The 16956-nt window shown below is 41.6% G+C and overlaps 1 protein-coding gene across 2 annotated transcripts in view; it reads right to left on the minus strand.

The window, feature by feature from the left end:
* The window catches only part of PPP2R2C (protein phosphatase 2 regulatory subunit Bgamma), a 277274-nt gene that overhangs the window by 198794 nt on the left and 61524 nt on the right, over positions 1-16956 (minus strand). The window contains exon 1 of one of the 2 annotated variants that reach the window (XM_024204523.2): positions 4315-4387. The exons of the other annotated variant lie outside the window; for it this stretch is intronic. Coding sequence (XP_024060291.1) covers positions 4315-4384 — 70 coding nt within the window. The 5' untranslated portion in view covers positions 4385-4387. Of the gene's footprint in view, positions 1-4314; positions 4388-16956 lie in introns of those variants that run through there. 2 annotated transcript variants of the gene reach the window in all.

Below are 16956 nucleotides of genomic sequence, written 5' to 3' on the forward strand. Positions count from 1 at the left end.
CTAACTTTAAGCATGTGAAAAGTCCCAGTAAGGCCTTATCCTTTTCCTGTTCTCTCTATTCTTCTCTGATCCATTCTAGATAGGATGACCAGATGTCCCGATTTTATAGGGACAGTCCTGATTTTTTCTTATATAGACTCCTATTACTGCCCATCTCCTGTCCTGATTTTTCATGCTTGCTGTCTGGTCACCCTAATTCTAGACAGCACTGTACTATATTCAAGTGGTTCTCAACCAAGGATCCGGGGCCCCCTGGGGGGCCGCGAGCAGGTTTCAAGGGGTCCTCCAAGCAGGACCAGCATTAGACTTGCTGGGGCTCAGGGCAGACAGTCAAAGCCAAAGCCTGAGCAACTTAGCTTTGCGGGGGCCCCTGTGGCATGGGGCCCCAGGCAACTGCCCTGCTTGCTACCCCCAATACCAGCCCTGGCTTTTATAAGCAGAAAACCGGTTGTTGTGGCACAGGTAAGCTATGGAGTTTTTATAGCGTATTGGGGGGGCCTCAGAAAGAAAAAGGTTGAGAACCCCTACCATATTCTCTTCTACTTCTCATTTCTATGCGTCTTTTCCTGATAGTTTATTATTACTCTTTATTATTTGTATTACAGTTATACTTAGAAGTCCCAGGCATGGTTGAGGTTCCATGTTAAGAACCTTCTCTGCCCCAAAGAGCTTCCAAATCTAATTTATTCTCCTTCCATTCTTCCCTTCTGGTATCTCTCCATTTCTTTACTTGAAAAACAGCATCTTCTGCCTTTCCTGTTTTAGTCTGTGTTACAATAGCCCTAATCCTCTATTCTTCACCTCCTTGTTCTGTCCTATGTTAACCTGTCTCTTCTCCTTGTTTCCCTACTCTCTTTAACGATGTTCTATAGCTGTACAGGTCATACATGATCTTTACAAGATATTTTCCCAGCACTGGAAAACTGTTCTCTGCTTCAAATGGCATCCCTATGGTTCGCACAGGTCCAGGAGTTAGGATGCAAGAGCAGAAACAGTACTGATAAAAAAATAACACAGCAGTGAAATTCACCTTTAGATTTTTTTTTAAAAAAATCTACCTCTTGCACATGAAAACTTTGCAAAATACATTTTATGTTTCAACTGGACATTTGAGTTTTTCTTGTTTTTTAAACTCACTTAAATGTAAAACATTTTTATGAGCTAAGATGAGAAAATGGCCCAAATTAATGCTTGTTGTAATGCAATTAACTTAAGTGGAAATCTGCAAACACAACAGCAGGATCAAGTCCAAACAAGACACAGTTATGCTAAAACCTACTTCCCAGAAGAACCTTGACAAGCCAAACAAGAAGTTTTTAAAATAACCTAAATTCTAAAAATTAAGGTGAATCATAATTAGCCCAGATAACCCCAATGTAAATAAATGATGTATAAACAATGCTGTTTGGAAGAGCTACCTTGGCATTACAAGTAGCCAATGTATATGCTCAAATCCTGTGTGCTTTACTCATGCAAATAATACCACTGAAATCAACTGGTCCACTAGCATGAGTAGAATGAGCCAGATTTGGCACATCATTTTCATATAAGGTATGAATTTGGATGTCACTTGGTCATTTAGCTCTATATCAGTACTGTTATCCATGCACTGAAATGGGGGGGGGGGAGTGAAACAATGCCATAATTAACTTCAGGTGTCCTCTTGATTGTTGATTTATTTTCCCTAAGGAGAGGAGAGGGAAAAGTAAATAAAAGGTTAGAAATGCCTTATTTCTGGAAATGAATTTAGTTTGCTATATGGCGTGGCAGGCATAGAAGTGAAGATTGAGGGAGTCTCTTACAGCAGTTTTAAATGTCTGAGTACAGAAGAAAAAAATTAAGTTACATGTGGACTCAAATATATCAAAACAATGGGTAATTTTTAAAAATGTTATGAATAAAAAGCAAGACTTGTTTATATTAAATCAACTGGATCACAAAACCTCTGCTTTGATCTACTTTCATGGCAGAGGGGGGTGGGTAACAGGAAATTTGTATTTACACCCTATCAAAGAAAACCCAAGAGTTGTTTTATGCCAAAACAGAATTGTATGCCAAAATATATTCAATGCTAATTCTATTTCTTTGCCTGAATGTTCTGTGTTAATTAATTTATGCATAATACTGAAGTGTGATAGGATAATGTGTGATGATTGCTCTTCCCCTGGGACTTTTATGAAGGAGAAATGTTATCTTAGGAGGCTATTTCAATGATCAAAATCTTTGAATAAAGAAACAAATAATACTTCTTCATGCCCAGTATATGTTATAGCAAAGTTACATTAGTGAGACATTAGAATTACTGGTGGTTCTTTTTATGGGACTTTAAAACTTAAGGTATCCTCAAGAGCATGGTGGATTTCAGAGAAGAAAGGCTTATTCCTTACTTCCTGCTACTGACCCGTGTGGTCTTTTAATGTGTGTTGTGATCTCCCAGGTGTGAAGTTTATGAGAGAATGGAGGAGAGAAGAGTTGTATGTCAATTTTTCCTAATTCAGTCTTTTTCCCTGAGATGTGTTACACTAGATGGAGCTGCTGAAGCAACACTTCCCTAACACAAGATTTCCTCTGCTCCACCACTCCTCATGTTCAATCAACAAAATATGTCATCCGGATTTCTGGTCAACAAGACAATATAGCTACAGATGACATTCCTGTTCGAGGGTTGTTCTGATCTGATTCAGGCAGGTCAGTCCACACGTAACAATCATGGAAGAGCATTACTACCTTCTGCTCTGAATATCAACTGAAGCTAAAAAGTGAGCCACAGCCAAAAAGTGAGTCAGCAGTGCTAGATATGATAATTTTTTTTTAAATCCACATATTGCAACACGCAAATATATTTTACAAAATGTTATTTACAAAATCCAAAGGGATTGTTTCCCTAAAGTTTCCAAAACTATTAAACATATTAAAATGAACCCTGTCTTCTTGCAGTCTTCATCCCAACAAAGGCCCACAAGTGCACCAACATGCATTAAAACCTCAACATGTAATTCACTGCAGAAGTCATGCTGTACATCTTTGTAACTCTGGTATACATTTAAGAGAGAAAGTTTTGTCAAATGTTATTTTAAGTAATCACAGCTCAAGAGTGAAAAAAAAAAGTAATCATAAAGCACCTTATAAACAACAAAACATGATCAAAAACAAGGAAGAATGCAAGAAAACCAAAAAGCAAGAAATACCCTACAGGCAAGATTACCAAATGATTATACTGGCCACAAGCACAGCGTTTTGTTATTTTCTCTTTGAAAATCTGCTTTGTATTTCTAGTGCAGATAAATAATCCTGCTGTGCTCTGCATCCTGAAAAAAAATGCAAATCACAAATAATCAAGCTATTCTCAGCTGATCAAGTTTCAGGATGCAGCATGACAGCATTAGATGACTAAACACTGATCAAATGACGACACAACCCAGAGATTCAATCTCAAGTGGTATTGATTGAACATGATGTTAAATATGCTCCTATTACACAAGACTACACTTACAATACTGCAGCTATTGCTGCAAAACACTGTTAAAACCACACACACAAATACATATTTAGAAGTCCATGATCTACAAATAAGCATACATTTCCTCTGTTCAAGCAATCTCATGATGGCCTATTATTACAACCAACTTTTCAGCAATGAAACATGAAGCTGTACAGTATCACCATCCAAGCTATGTACCTGGGTAAGTTGGCTCTCAATGTAAAATATCTGTCACCTGCAGGTGCATCCTCTTTTATGTAACAAGCTACCAGCCATTGAAAGACTCAAACTGCAGTTCTCTCTTTTCCTTTAATCCTTTGCACATACATAGAGCCTGGGAGGAAGCCACTAGTATTCCAAAAATGATGTATACATATTGCTTCTAGATTTATACTGTTCAAGGAAACAAACAACACAGCAATGTCTGTGATGTTCTGATACAACTGTCAAAATTAGATGCACATCCTTCAGTAAACCACCAATACAGTTAACATTACAGATTATTTTTGAGTTTTGAGCTAACAAGTCTTTTTTTTTTTAAACAATCACTTGTCTCTGATCTTTTCCAGTGCATCTGCTAGGCATGCAATGCTAGGTGCTGCATACTTCACTAGCGCAGACTGATCATAAGGTAACACCCTCTCTAACCCATGTAGTTCAGTATATTGTGGTAGCATGACAGAATACCCTTTGGGTTTAACAAATCCAAACTGATTCTGCACCATCTACTACACAGAATTTTTTAAAACACATATCCAAACATGCAGTGCATTCTTTGCTTGGAAAGCACAGTCAAGAGCAGACGAAGAGAATAATGACAACATTTATGTTACCTTCAGTCACATAGTTGTGGTCTCGAAGAAAGCTGTGGTTAATTTTCCGTGTGTCCGTGTCCTCGCCCATTTACAGCAGGATTACTCAGCATGCCTATCCGCAGTGGACTGATAGAATCAGCAGAGGTCGTCACAAGAGCACCATCCATGCTGCCACTGCCTAGCAGAGGCGGAGAACAGACTGGGCTACTGAGCACAGCATAATGAGAGCGAGTGATGCAGCACAGATTTGGGGGGTGAATAATAGATAAGTAATAATAATAATAATTGCAAAAAAGAAAGGGGGACAAAAGCTCCAATAAATTAAGAATGCAAAAAACCCAGGAGGGTGTCTGTGTGGAGAAACTACAGGCACTTCTCCTGCAGTTAAAGATTAACCCAATTCTTTAGTCACGTACTCCTTAAACAAGCTCCCCTGCAGAGTCTGCTCCAAGTGCTTGCTGCTGTGGAATCTTGCCGGATGCTAAGAAAGTGGTAATCAGCGTACTGCAGCAAAGGCTGCCCGGTGAAGCTCTGTGACTGCTGTTGCTGCTACTGCTGTCATATGCCTATGCTGCATCAGAGCAGGCCCCTCCCAGTCAGCTTCTCACTACCCAACCACACAACATCTGCATGTAGTAAAGTGAAAAATGAGACTGCAGGTAATTATTTTAGCTCTTCTGCTGGTGAGATGGGCAATGAAAAATTTAAATAGGGGGGAAGGGAACTTCTGGCTGCTTAAATAGGTTTGCATTGACACATATTCCACGCTAGCGTGAAGGTACAATTTGGTACTGGTCAATACTATCATAATCAGCAAAAGCAACAATCATTCAGTGTCAGTATGTATAAACACCAGTGAGCTGCCAAAAGCTGCCTATGAAAAATTAATTGTTAAAAGATTAGGAAATCTAAGGAAAATACGAGGTGAAATAAACCCAATACAGAGTTTACGTGCCACAGTTCTATACTAAAAGGCAAATTATAATGTATGAAAGAATAAAAAGCAAGAAGAAACAGAAAACAATCTCAGGTTTCTTAGCAACTTGATAGTACAGGTAGGGGGATGTGGATACAGGCAATGCTTGCAGATTACACATATGGAGGGAGTTCCTTAATGCTGCTGTTCTCACCCACTGTATTTTTCCCTCACCCCGAGAAAGGAATGCCGGGAATGAGCCTCTTAAGTGTCACTGAAATATCATTCATTTGCAATGTAAAATAAACGTCCTTTTGCCAAAGCCTTTTAAACATGTGCAGTTACAGAGATTCATGTTACTGAACTCTTTCAAGTGAATAGACCAGCCATGTTCCTCAAACTTTTGGGCAATCTTACCAGTTCACCAGACCAAGCTCTTAGATGTACTAACTAGTTGCTTGTTTTAAAAGACTAATATTTGAGGCAGTGCTAGCACCACTGTGGTTTGAAATATACAGATCTGATTAAGACAAAGGGCAGTGCACCAGGGTCCACTATTAGTGTAGGAAGAGGAAAGAGGGAATACCAGTCACAAAAGCCTTGAAGTACTATTACAGCAGAAAGACAGTCTTGTGGTTTAGTCACTGGACTTAAAACAAAAGAAATCTGAGTTCAGTTCTCAGAACTGCCACAGACTTCTTGTGTGACTTTGCACAAATCATGGTGAGGTCTCTGCATCTCAGCTCTTCTTTTTGTAACTAACAAGATGATTGCTCAGGATAAATTCATTAACAGTCTGTGAGGGACTCTGACAACACTGTGATAGGGCCATATAAGTAAGCAGAAAGATTAGTGCTATATAAGCCAGTTTGGGATCACTAGGATAGATAATATTAATCATAGGGTTCTAAAGATTTCAGCACTGAGTAAATGAAATGAAGACAGATACTTCACCTTATCATTGATTAAACACACGTATAGCACAACCTCATGTTATAATCAGCATTGCAGAGCAGACATTGTACCTTCAAATTTCAGGTAGAAGTACAGTGCTTCAATTAGATATGGAGATATTTGCTGCTTCTGTTTTAAAGTTACCACCAATCACTGTATAGACTTGTCATCATGCCTCCCACCTTTAGAGCACCTCTGCATGCCTGGGTGCAGTGTTGCAGGGCTTCTTCAGGTCTAGTGCCCCATGTAGTTGTTCTGGTGCCACAACAGTCTGTCATGGTGCTCGGCCTAGCCCTCCGGCCACTTCACTCCCCAGTCCATTCCCCTTCCAGGGATAACAGAAAAGTCCAGAAATAGGAAACTCAAAATCTAATATCTTTCAAGTCCATCACCCGGCCTCTATCAGGCACTTGCCGCTCTTGGCTTCTTTTACTCCTGACACCCACGTTTCTCCTTTTGGTCCGAGGGAGAGATAGGGAAACCCAGGCTCACCCTCCCCTCTGGGTTCCAGCCCAGGGACCCTGTTTAAGCAGCTAAGCACCACTCCTTCAGTCTCTCCACCATTTTCCCTGGCCTACTCCTACCTTTACGTCGCTCATCGGTATCTCCACAAGATCTACAGACTGCTGCCCCCAACCTGACTTTGCAGTTCCTCACAGCTTCTCCTGGGACCAACTACAGAAGTGTTTTCTAAAAGCCAGTCTCAGCTCTTCCCTGTGGCAGCTGGATCATACTGTTAGCAGCTCTCTGCTTGTTGCCTTAAGACAGTCAGTATCTCTCTCCTTCAAACAGAAGTTCCCCTCAGCCTCCTCTCTCTCTCTGGGACTAAGGTTGTATCTCAGGCCTCTTGCCTTAGCTTAGTCAGTTGTGGCCAACTCCCTTCCGCTGATCACCCTCTCCAATTAACCTTTCAATCTGGAGGGCTCAGCAAGCCTGCCTTCCCCTGTCAGCGTCCAGCTTTTACGCTGCTCTCCTTCTCCCAACTCTTTCCCAGTTGGTTTGGTCAGAGGAGAGCCTTCCACTGCCTCCTCTGCAAGGTATCAGGCCCTTAAAGGTATCGTGTCCAGCCTCCTTCCCTAATCACCATTCATTCGCAGGACCCTTAGGTCACTATATGTGTCTATTGAGACCTTCCAAACCCTTAAAAGGGCCAAGCCATGTGGAGAGGATGGGCTGCCACTTGGCACTATTGCCTTCAATGGCAGACTACCCCATCACAAGACTGTTTTTCCTGTATTTACCACACATACTGACCCTCAAAGTGGCCATTCCAGGAATAATGTTTCTGCATTTAAAACGTCACTTAAAACCACAACATTAACAGAAATACTGACTTCTGACATGGCACTTTGAGGCATGACATCACAAATGATGCCACTGCCAACTTGCAAAGACATAACAATTCTAATCTAGTCTCCAGACATTCTAGCAATTACCTTGAACTGCAAAAATGCACACAAATAAAATATACACTTTTCTGTCTGCCCCAGAAAAGGGTCGTCTTGTAGTTGAAGCACTGGACTAGGACTCAAGTGATCTGAGTCTACTGCTAGGTTCCCGTACAGTGCCTAGCACATCAGCAAGGACAGATAGTCCAGCAGTTAGGGTACTAGCCCAGGATTTGAGAAATGATTCCCTGCTCAGCTAGCCTCCCTGTTTCATCTTGGGCAAGTCACTTGGTTTCTCTGTGACTCAGTTGCCCATCTGTAAAATGGAAATAATAGTACTTTCCTACCTTTTCCCATTAAAGAGAGATCAGATACTTCAGTAATGGGGGCTATACAACTATCTAAATTAGAACACAATCCCCCTGATCTCAACTGCAGCCTCTCTTGTGATACAAGTAATAACAAGCAAATTCTAATCCCTTATTACAGTGGTTCTAAAACGTATTGGATCGTGCCCCCCTAATTTGTGTCTGTAGTAGTTTATGCCCTATGCACCCCCACGCACACACACATACACACACACACGTACATATACAGATATATGTGACAGTGGTGCTTCACTTGAATCAGTTTTGGCTTCTTTGTTTTTCACTTGAGGGTTTTGTTCTTTTCTGTTGTCCAAATGAGGCAATTATCTATTGTAATAAGAGTAAAAGCAAAACTGTGATTGTGGTCCATGCTTACAATTAAATGTGCACACCGTGTTGTAGCAAACGGATTAAGGTACAGATGGCAACAACTTGGCATAATACTATGCAAGTTTAACAGAAATCCGTCAAAATGCACAGCGCAATCTACAGTCAAATGCGCAGCGCCATCTGAGGACCTGCTATGCCTGGAGGAATCAGCTTTGCTAGTTATGCATTACTGTGGGTAAAATATGCACAGTAAGGTTTTTTCCTAAAGCTTCTGGCGCTCCCCCCTCCCCCGAATACATTCTGCACCCACCTTCAAGGAGGGCCCACCCACTCCCACTCCCAATTTGAGAACCTCTGCTCTAATACTGTCTCCTGCTGTCACTTGAGTCAGGTCACTTAATCTCTCTTCCTTTATTTCTTTACCTATTAAATTATAGTGCTGCTTTCTACCCAACTCCCGCAGGTGTGTTGCTAGTTCATTCTTTGTAAGACTCTCTAAAAATGAGAAGCACAATTACTATGAAGTATATCATCTAATTTCAGTATATAGATCAAGTTGCAATTTTGATTTTCTATATTTGTAGGAAACTAGTATATCATAAATATTGATGACAATATTAGCTACAGTTCATAGAGTACTGTCAGATCCTATAAATATAACAAAATGGAAATTATACCTAGCATTCCATTAAATTAAGAAAGTAGACTCTGCAACTAATGACATTTGTTTTGTATAAAATACTCCTAATCAATTTGAGAAAGCTTGAATATTTTCCCCATATTAGTTTACCTTCATTGGTGCCAGGATTTCACCTTGTGAGCTCATGTCCATCCCATTGCTCTTATGGTGCAATAAGAAATTTTTTAATGGACATTCAAGATTATACTTCAAGTTATTCAAACTCCCACAGTCAGGGCCGGCTCCAGCCTTTTTGCCGCCCCAAGTGGCGAAGCGGGAAAAAAAAAAAAAAAAAAGATAAAGCCAATTGGCAGCAGCTCAATCGCGCCGCTTCATTCTTCTGCGGCAATTTGGCCGCGGGTCCTTCGCTCCCTCTCTTCCTCTTCGGCGGCACTTCGGCGGCAGCTCAAAGAGGAAGAGAGGGACTGAGGGACCTGCCGCCGAAGTCCCGGACGTGCCGCCCCTTTCCATTGGCCGCCCCAAGCACCTGCTTCCTTCGCTAGTGCCTGGAGCCGGCCCTGCCCACAGTTTGTATAACTTAAACCAAGAGGACCTTCCCACCACCATCTTTAGACACTTGGATCTAAATTCTGGCACATGGAAGTCAATGAGATGTTTGCCATTGACTTTTATGGGGCTAGAACTTTACCCTACATATAAAATATTAATACACTTTCCTGTTTATCCAATTAACCAGAAGCAAACAAATCATTGCTCAAAATAGACATCTGTTGGAACCACAGGGGTGCCATGAGTGAACTGCCTTAAATAACACAGTTAAAGAAGAGCATAAATAAAGGATTTATATCCACTATGCCCAGGAACATACAGGAAACAAACATGGAAGTGCTTGTTTGAAAATATAACAAATGGGTGATGGAGGATGGCATCATGGTCCAACTGGAGGCAGGAATCAACCATCTTGATAGTGAATGATAGATGACAAGTAGGATGAGGATAGGCTGTGAAGAGCCTGGATGGTGAAGGCAGGTAACTTATGTTTGATGCAATAGATTCATTCACAGATTCCAAGACAAGAAGAAACTAGTGACACTAGTCTGACATCCTGAATAAACATAGGCCATAGAACTTCTCCAAAACAATTCTTGTTTGAACTAGAGCATATCTTTTAGAAAAACATCCAGCCCCAATTTAGATATGCCAGTGATTGAGAATCCACCACAATCCTTGGTAAATTGTTCCAGTAGTTAATTACCCTCACTGTTAAAAATATACACCTTATATCCTAGCTGAATTTGTTTAGCTTCAACTTCCAACCCCTAGATTTTGTTGGATGGAATGGGATCACTGGGGCAAGTGAAGGGGACAGAGAAGGGGAACAAAGGAGAAACCTCTAAAACTGTGACAGGGGAGAAGGAGGAGAAAGCTGTTGGAAGAGAAGGGAAGGCAAGCTGAGTGGAGAGGCAAGGTCATGTTGTATTTTGTCAATTTTCTCTTGGAACAAATCAGTGAGATCCTGTGCAGAGAGATGGGGAGAGCTTGAGGAGTGAGTCAAACATGCTGCAAAGGCAGCAGGGACTGAGAATATAGGATTCAATTGGGTTGCAGAAGTAGAGGTGTTTAACTAGGAAGAGGAAAGAACTGAAGAAGGGGAGAATGAATTTGTAGTGAAGGAAGTCAGCCTGATCATGGGATTTCCACCAGAGATGCCCAGCGGCGTGAGAGCAGGAGTGAAGGAAGCAAAGGTTGGGAGAGAGCCAGGCTGAGGATTCAAATATGGCCCTGAATATAAACAGGGCAGTACCCTTCTTGTAGATATTTTCTAATGGGCTATTATTTACTGAGGGCCATATATTACTACAATGCCACGTACATAGAAGTCCCATGGAAGTGAACAGGAGTTTTTTTAGAAACGGATCTCAGGATATGGCCCTGAAAGACTTAAACTCCAAACATTTGAAATGGGGAAGAGATGATGCACTAAGTCCCATTTCATTAGATGACTCCAAATTTCCCAATCTGATCATCGTTAGAGCAATTAAACTTTGATTTCAGCCAAAGGAAAGAGCATCTGGATCCTAAATATTCTCTTTGGGCTGACAATCTTTTCACATACAAATCATTTCTTCTATTTGAACACATTAGTTAAATTTACAAGGACAGACATAAATTTCCCTTCAAATTTTCAAAGTTCAATGGGATTTAGCCACACATCTGTTCATCAACATGTTACGAAGAATGAGTTGCTCAAAGCAACTTGTTGATTTTTTTGCCTCTGTCTTCACGAACAAGGTCAGCTCCCAGACTGCTGCACTGGGCAGCACAGTATGGGGAGAAGGTGACCAGCCCTCTGTGGAGAAAGAAGTGGTTCGGGACTATTTAGAAAAACTGGACGAGCACAAGTCCATGGGGCCGGATGCGCTGCATCCGAGGGTGCAAAAGGACTTGGCGGATGTGATTGCAGAGCCATTGGCCATTATCTTTGAAAACTCATGGCGATCGGGGGAGGTCCCGGATGACTGGAAAAAGGCTAATGTAGTGCCCATCTTTAAAAAAGGAAAGAAGGAGGATCCGGGGAACTACAGGCCAGTCAGCCTCACCTCAGTCCCTGGAAAAATCATGGAGCAGGTCCTCAAGGAATCAATTCTAAAGCACTTAGATGGGGGGAGGGGGGGAAGTGATTAGGAACAGTCAGCATGGATTCACCAAGGGCAAGTCATGCCTGACTAACCTAATTGCCTTCTATGAGGAGATAACTGGGTCTGTGGATGAGGGGAAAGCAATGGATGTGTTATTCCTTGACTTTAGCAAAGCTTTTGATACAGTCTCCCACAGTATTCTTGCCAGCAAGTTAAAGAAGTATGGGCTGGATGAATGGACTATAAGGTGGATAGAAAGCTGGCTAGATCGTCGGGCTCCACGGGTAGTGATCAATGGCTCCATGTCTAGTTGGCAGCCGGTTTCAAGTGGAGTGCCCCAGGGGTCGGTCCTGGGGCCGGTTTTGTTCAATATCTTCATTAACGATCTGGAGGATGGCGTGTACTGCACTCTCAGCAAGTTTGCAGATGACACTAAACTGGGAGGAGTGGTAGATACGCTGGAGGGTAGGGACAGGATACAGAGGGACCTAGACAAATTAGAGGATTGGGCCAAACGAAACCTGATGAGGTTCAACAAGGACAAGTGCAGAGTCCTGCACTTAGGACAGAAGAATCCCATGCACTGTTACAGACTAGGGACCGAATGGCTAGGAAGCAGTTCTGCAGAAAAGGACCTAGGGGTTACAGTGGACGAGAAGCTGGATATGAGTCAACAGTGTGCCCTTGTTGCCAAGAAGGCTAACAGCATTCTGGGCTGTATAAGTAGGAGCATTCCCAGCAGATCGAGGGACGTGATCGTTCCCCTCTATTCGACATTGGTGAGGCCTCATCTGGGAGTACTGTGTCCAGTTTTGGGCCCCACACTACAAGAAGGATGTGGAAAAATTGGAATGAGTCCAGTGGAGGGCAACAAAAATGATTAGGGGGCTGAAGCACATGACTTATGAGGAGAGGCTGAGGGAACTGGGACTGTTTAGTCTGCAGAAGAGAAGAATGAGGGGGGATTTGATAGCTGCTTTCAAGTACCTGAAAGGGGGTTCCAAAGAGGATGGATCTAGACTGTTCTCAGTGGTACCTGATGACAGAACAAGGAGTAATGGTCTCAAGTTGCAGTTGGGGAGGTTTAGGTTGGATATTAGGAAAAACTTTTTCACTAGGAGGGTGGTGAAGCACTGGAATGGGTTACCTAGGGAGGTGGTGGAATCTCCTTCCTTAGAGGTTTTTAAGGTCAGGCTTGACAAAGCCCTGGCTGGGATGATTTAGTTGGGAATTGGTCCTGCTTTGAGCAGGGGGTTGGACTAGATGACCTCCTGAGGTCTCTTCCAACCCTGATATTCTATGATTCTATGAATAAAAATATTTAGCTAGAAGCTATGCAAATTCTAACAAAAGCAGAACATTTCTAAGTATCTTAATTCATCAAATATTTATCCATCCCCATAGGATTTTATAATGTGCTCATCACAGTAGCCCTTTACTAATATACTAAACAATTGTAAAATGCATCAGAGTCAATGCACCAGTTTTTCTTCACACCTTGTAACAAAGTAGGACAAAATATACAATTAGAGCCACAGTTACAAAAACACAGTAAAAATATTTACCCAAATCCTTTTCATTTATACTTATCCCAGATTTAACTGGGATATTTAAGAACCAGATACTCTTTCCCTTTAGCCACATCTAGCTTATGTAGTGGGATGTAAATTGCTTGCCAGATAACTCCCCCAATTAGGCCAACAGCTATTTTTTCAGATTTTTTTGTCCTGAATAAATTCAGATAAATGATATTGTATTGTACAGTCATATATTGCCCTATTCAGAATGCATCTCTGATTTCAATGGGTAAAGCAGCAGGGGATCATACTGTGAGAAACAGCTACTCTCCAATTTTGCCTCCAGACTCACTCAACTTTTTGTAGAAGGGACTTCTTCAGGGTTCAGGATCTTGCTGTGGAAATCTGTGTTCACTTTACTCCTATATCTGAATTTATCATAAAGCTAACTGAAGCAAAAGTGATAATAAATGTTTCTCTTTTGTATCACTTATTCTGAAGTCCTTAGGAACTTTGCATTAGGATGCTCTGTATCTGGGAGAAGAATTGACCTAATAGTTTTGCTACTATGATGGATGTGTCACAAATGCCTAAAACAGAGTTATCAATTAAGAATAACACAAACTACCACAAACTTGCAAATGGTTTTTTATTTTCTTGTGGAATGGCCTTTGGTGTGCAGATACTGGTGGTAAAAATTATAGCCATCCTTATAACATACAGTACTGCCATGCCATTTCTCCTTTTTTTTTTCTTTAATAGGTTAACCTTAAAAGAAAAACAATTAATGACTGCCAAAAATGTGTCCAAGTATAAATGACATAGGGGACATTAAAAAAAAAAAGAGGTCAGCAATGAGAAATAAGTTGACTATGACCCTGAAATGGAGAAAATGATAATTTGTGTGTCAGTAGGGTGACCAGATGTCCCGATTTTACAGGGATAGTCCCGATATTTGGGGCTTTTTCTTATATAGGTGCCAATTACCTCCCGCCCCCATCCCGAGTTTTCACACTTCCTATCTGGTCACCCTGTGTGTCAGTATTATTTCTCCATGGTGTTTCTAATTAGCAACTGCAAACTCCAAAAACTCTGTCATGCTTCATTTATACATCCTGCTTTGCTTTTTCATTCAGTTGGAGTATCGGGAATGTCTAAAATAAAAGACATTGCTGTATAGCCCAACAAGCTGGGGAAACTTAACAGGTACAGTTGGAAATCCTCACAGAAAAATTAAAGATGTTCTCCTCATGCTATCAACATGGCTTCAACCTGAAAATAAACCCTATCAACAAATTATTGATCATATTTACATTAATGACAAATAGATAATCACAATAAACTAGACTTAGCCCAGATACTCCAGAGAAAGAAATGGTAACAGAACTAATTCCTCTCAGCCTCTGGGGATTTCAGAAAGCAAACAATTAAACATTATCAAGGAACGTAGACTGTGGAAACAAGTTTTCCTCAGCATCCTGACTATATTTTTTCCACTGAACATTTCATAAGGATTCTTAGAGCACGACATTGTACTATGGTTGTATCTTCACCTGCCCCTACTGTTCAAAATCCACTGCTAGTGCCAACCCAGCAGTTTAGCAGTAGTGGAACACAAGGCATCAGAGTTCAGACTCCAAGCTCATTTTTTGCTCCCTGGACTAGCAGGACTATAAAGAGAACATGCTCAGCACCAAAAGAGGGCACACCACATATTCACAAGTAAGCCCCACTGGGCAATTCTCAGAATGGCTTTGGTAGGATCCGGCAGGACCCATATCCAGCTTTCACCTGGAGAGATGCAATACAAGGCTTTTGAAGCTGATGGGAAGAAATAAAGGAGAAAAACTGGTGGAGCCAGTAAAGAACCTAGTGCAAGGAGGCCCTGATCTAAGTTGGGGCCTCTGCACCCTACTGAAATACAAATAAGTAATGATGGTAATAATAATAATTGCAACAACAATAATAGCCAAAGGTGGATATGAAAAATAAGGAGCCAGGTGCTGAGGCAAGGCCCTGGTAAGACAACTCTCACTCCTATCCCTTTCTACTAGGTAAGGGGGAGAGTCTCTCTGGAGCTCCTCCCAAGCTGCTGTCCCTGGAGCCTGCTCAAAGTTCCATCTTCCATATCAGTCTCTAACTAACCAGTGCAATACTATCCCCTGCCTCCCTCTGACCGCTGGACGACAGAAGGAATTTTCTCTTTCCCTCAGCCCACGCAGAGGCTCCTGACTATTGGAGGGTAGGGACTACTGTACCTTTCTCTAAGGTTGCCAGGAATTGCAACAGCTTATTGGGTTAATAAAATGCTTTTTCAAAAATCACATGCTGCTCTATGGGAAAAAGACAATTCACAGACAAAAATATGAGTTATGGAGAGGATGACAGCCTTAACTATGAGTTTTCTGGGTTTGGGAGATGTAAATGTGATATCTGCTAAGGACACCCAGAATTGTGAGCTACTGTGTTACCGCTCTGCTTCAGAAGGAGTGAACTTTGCTGCTGCTATGCTATGCATCAATTCTCTGACACACCAGATGGTCTGTCTAGCCAGCAAGCTCTTCAAGACTCTGCCTGTCTAAACCTTGCCTTGCAAGTAGCAGTCAGTGAACCCCAATTCCTGAGCTCCCCGGAAATGTGTCTCTGCAGTGTCCAGTCCCTCTCACTAGACACCCACAGAAGTTATTAAGTTTGCTGCCTCCAAAGAGATAGTGTACATACCAGCCTGTTAGGTTAGATGAGTACTCACCCTCCACTGTTAAAAAACCATCTCAGTGCTCTGTATTAACAAAACAAGAATTTATTAATAATTGTTCTCTGCCTGTAACCAAGCTGGTCAGATAGATAAATACACATTCCTTTGTCTAGAGCCGGCTGGTTTTATACTCTGACTGCCCAACACATTTAAGAACATATTTCCAGCACACATCTATAAAACTCATTCATTCTGTATAACCCATACATACATATCACAGTTATTTTCACGACCAATGTCTCACCAGTTTACACATGATACCTTACGTGACACCTTTCAGATACATATTATGACAATGGTGTGTTGGGGCAATGAATATGTCAGGCCTGATATGAGTTACAGTATGGGGTGCCCTCTGCCAATTGGCATTGAGGGAGTCCCAGGGTCAGGATTAGCAGCTCCAAGACTTGGCAAGTCCTTTACCCCCCAGTATGAATCTGGCATAAGGTGGTTTAGTCAGAAAATCAATACCATCTGAATGTTTTGTAGGAGCCAATAAGAAAGTAATTTTTGGTTTCATTCTACGTTAGTCTACTTCATAGTGAATGGGTTCCCAGAATTACAGCAAGCATAAACTGCAGCCCTCTACATCAATGGTTCAAGTTCAGCCCCGATCAGAAAGTCATAATTAGAGGACTGTCCAGTGCTCCCTAACTGATGGGTTGGTGATCTAAATCCAGTCCCTACTGGGTAAGAGTCCCAGAAGCAGATTCACATGACTACAATGTAGCCGAGGCATAGAATGGATTTCCATCTCGAACAGTCCCTTGCACGTTTTCTTCCTTCGGCAAGAGTCAGCATGGGAGGATTTAGGCTTCTTAAATCCCTCAAAGTTTCATCTTCCAACCTTGTTCGTGGTCAGCCTCATGTTCTACTTCCTTCAAGCTTAGCTCTACAAACCTGTAGAAGTGTGCCTTCTGCACATTGGTCATTACCCTACCACTGCAATCGTCTTGTTCTCAACTGGTGCAAGGCTGCAAATTGCCTCGATCATTTAAGTAACTCCTCATTTATGACAAAATTAAACTAACAGTTGTTAAGAATACACTAACTTTTTAAACCGAAAATCACTTGGTTTCCTTGTCTCAATTGTTAACAGCCATGTTTCTGCTCCATCTATCAGGGTTGTCATCGCTACTGCACTGAACTGGCT

Source organism: Terrapene carolina, unplaced genomic scaffold, assembly GCF_002925995.2.
Source record: "Terrapene carolina triunguis isolate 2854851 unplaced genomic scaffold, T_m_triunguis-2.0 Scaffold66, whole genome shotgun sequence".
NCBI classification, from domain to species: Eukaryota; Metazoa; Chordata; order Testudines; family Emydidae; genus Terrapene; species Terrapene triunguis.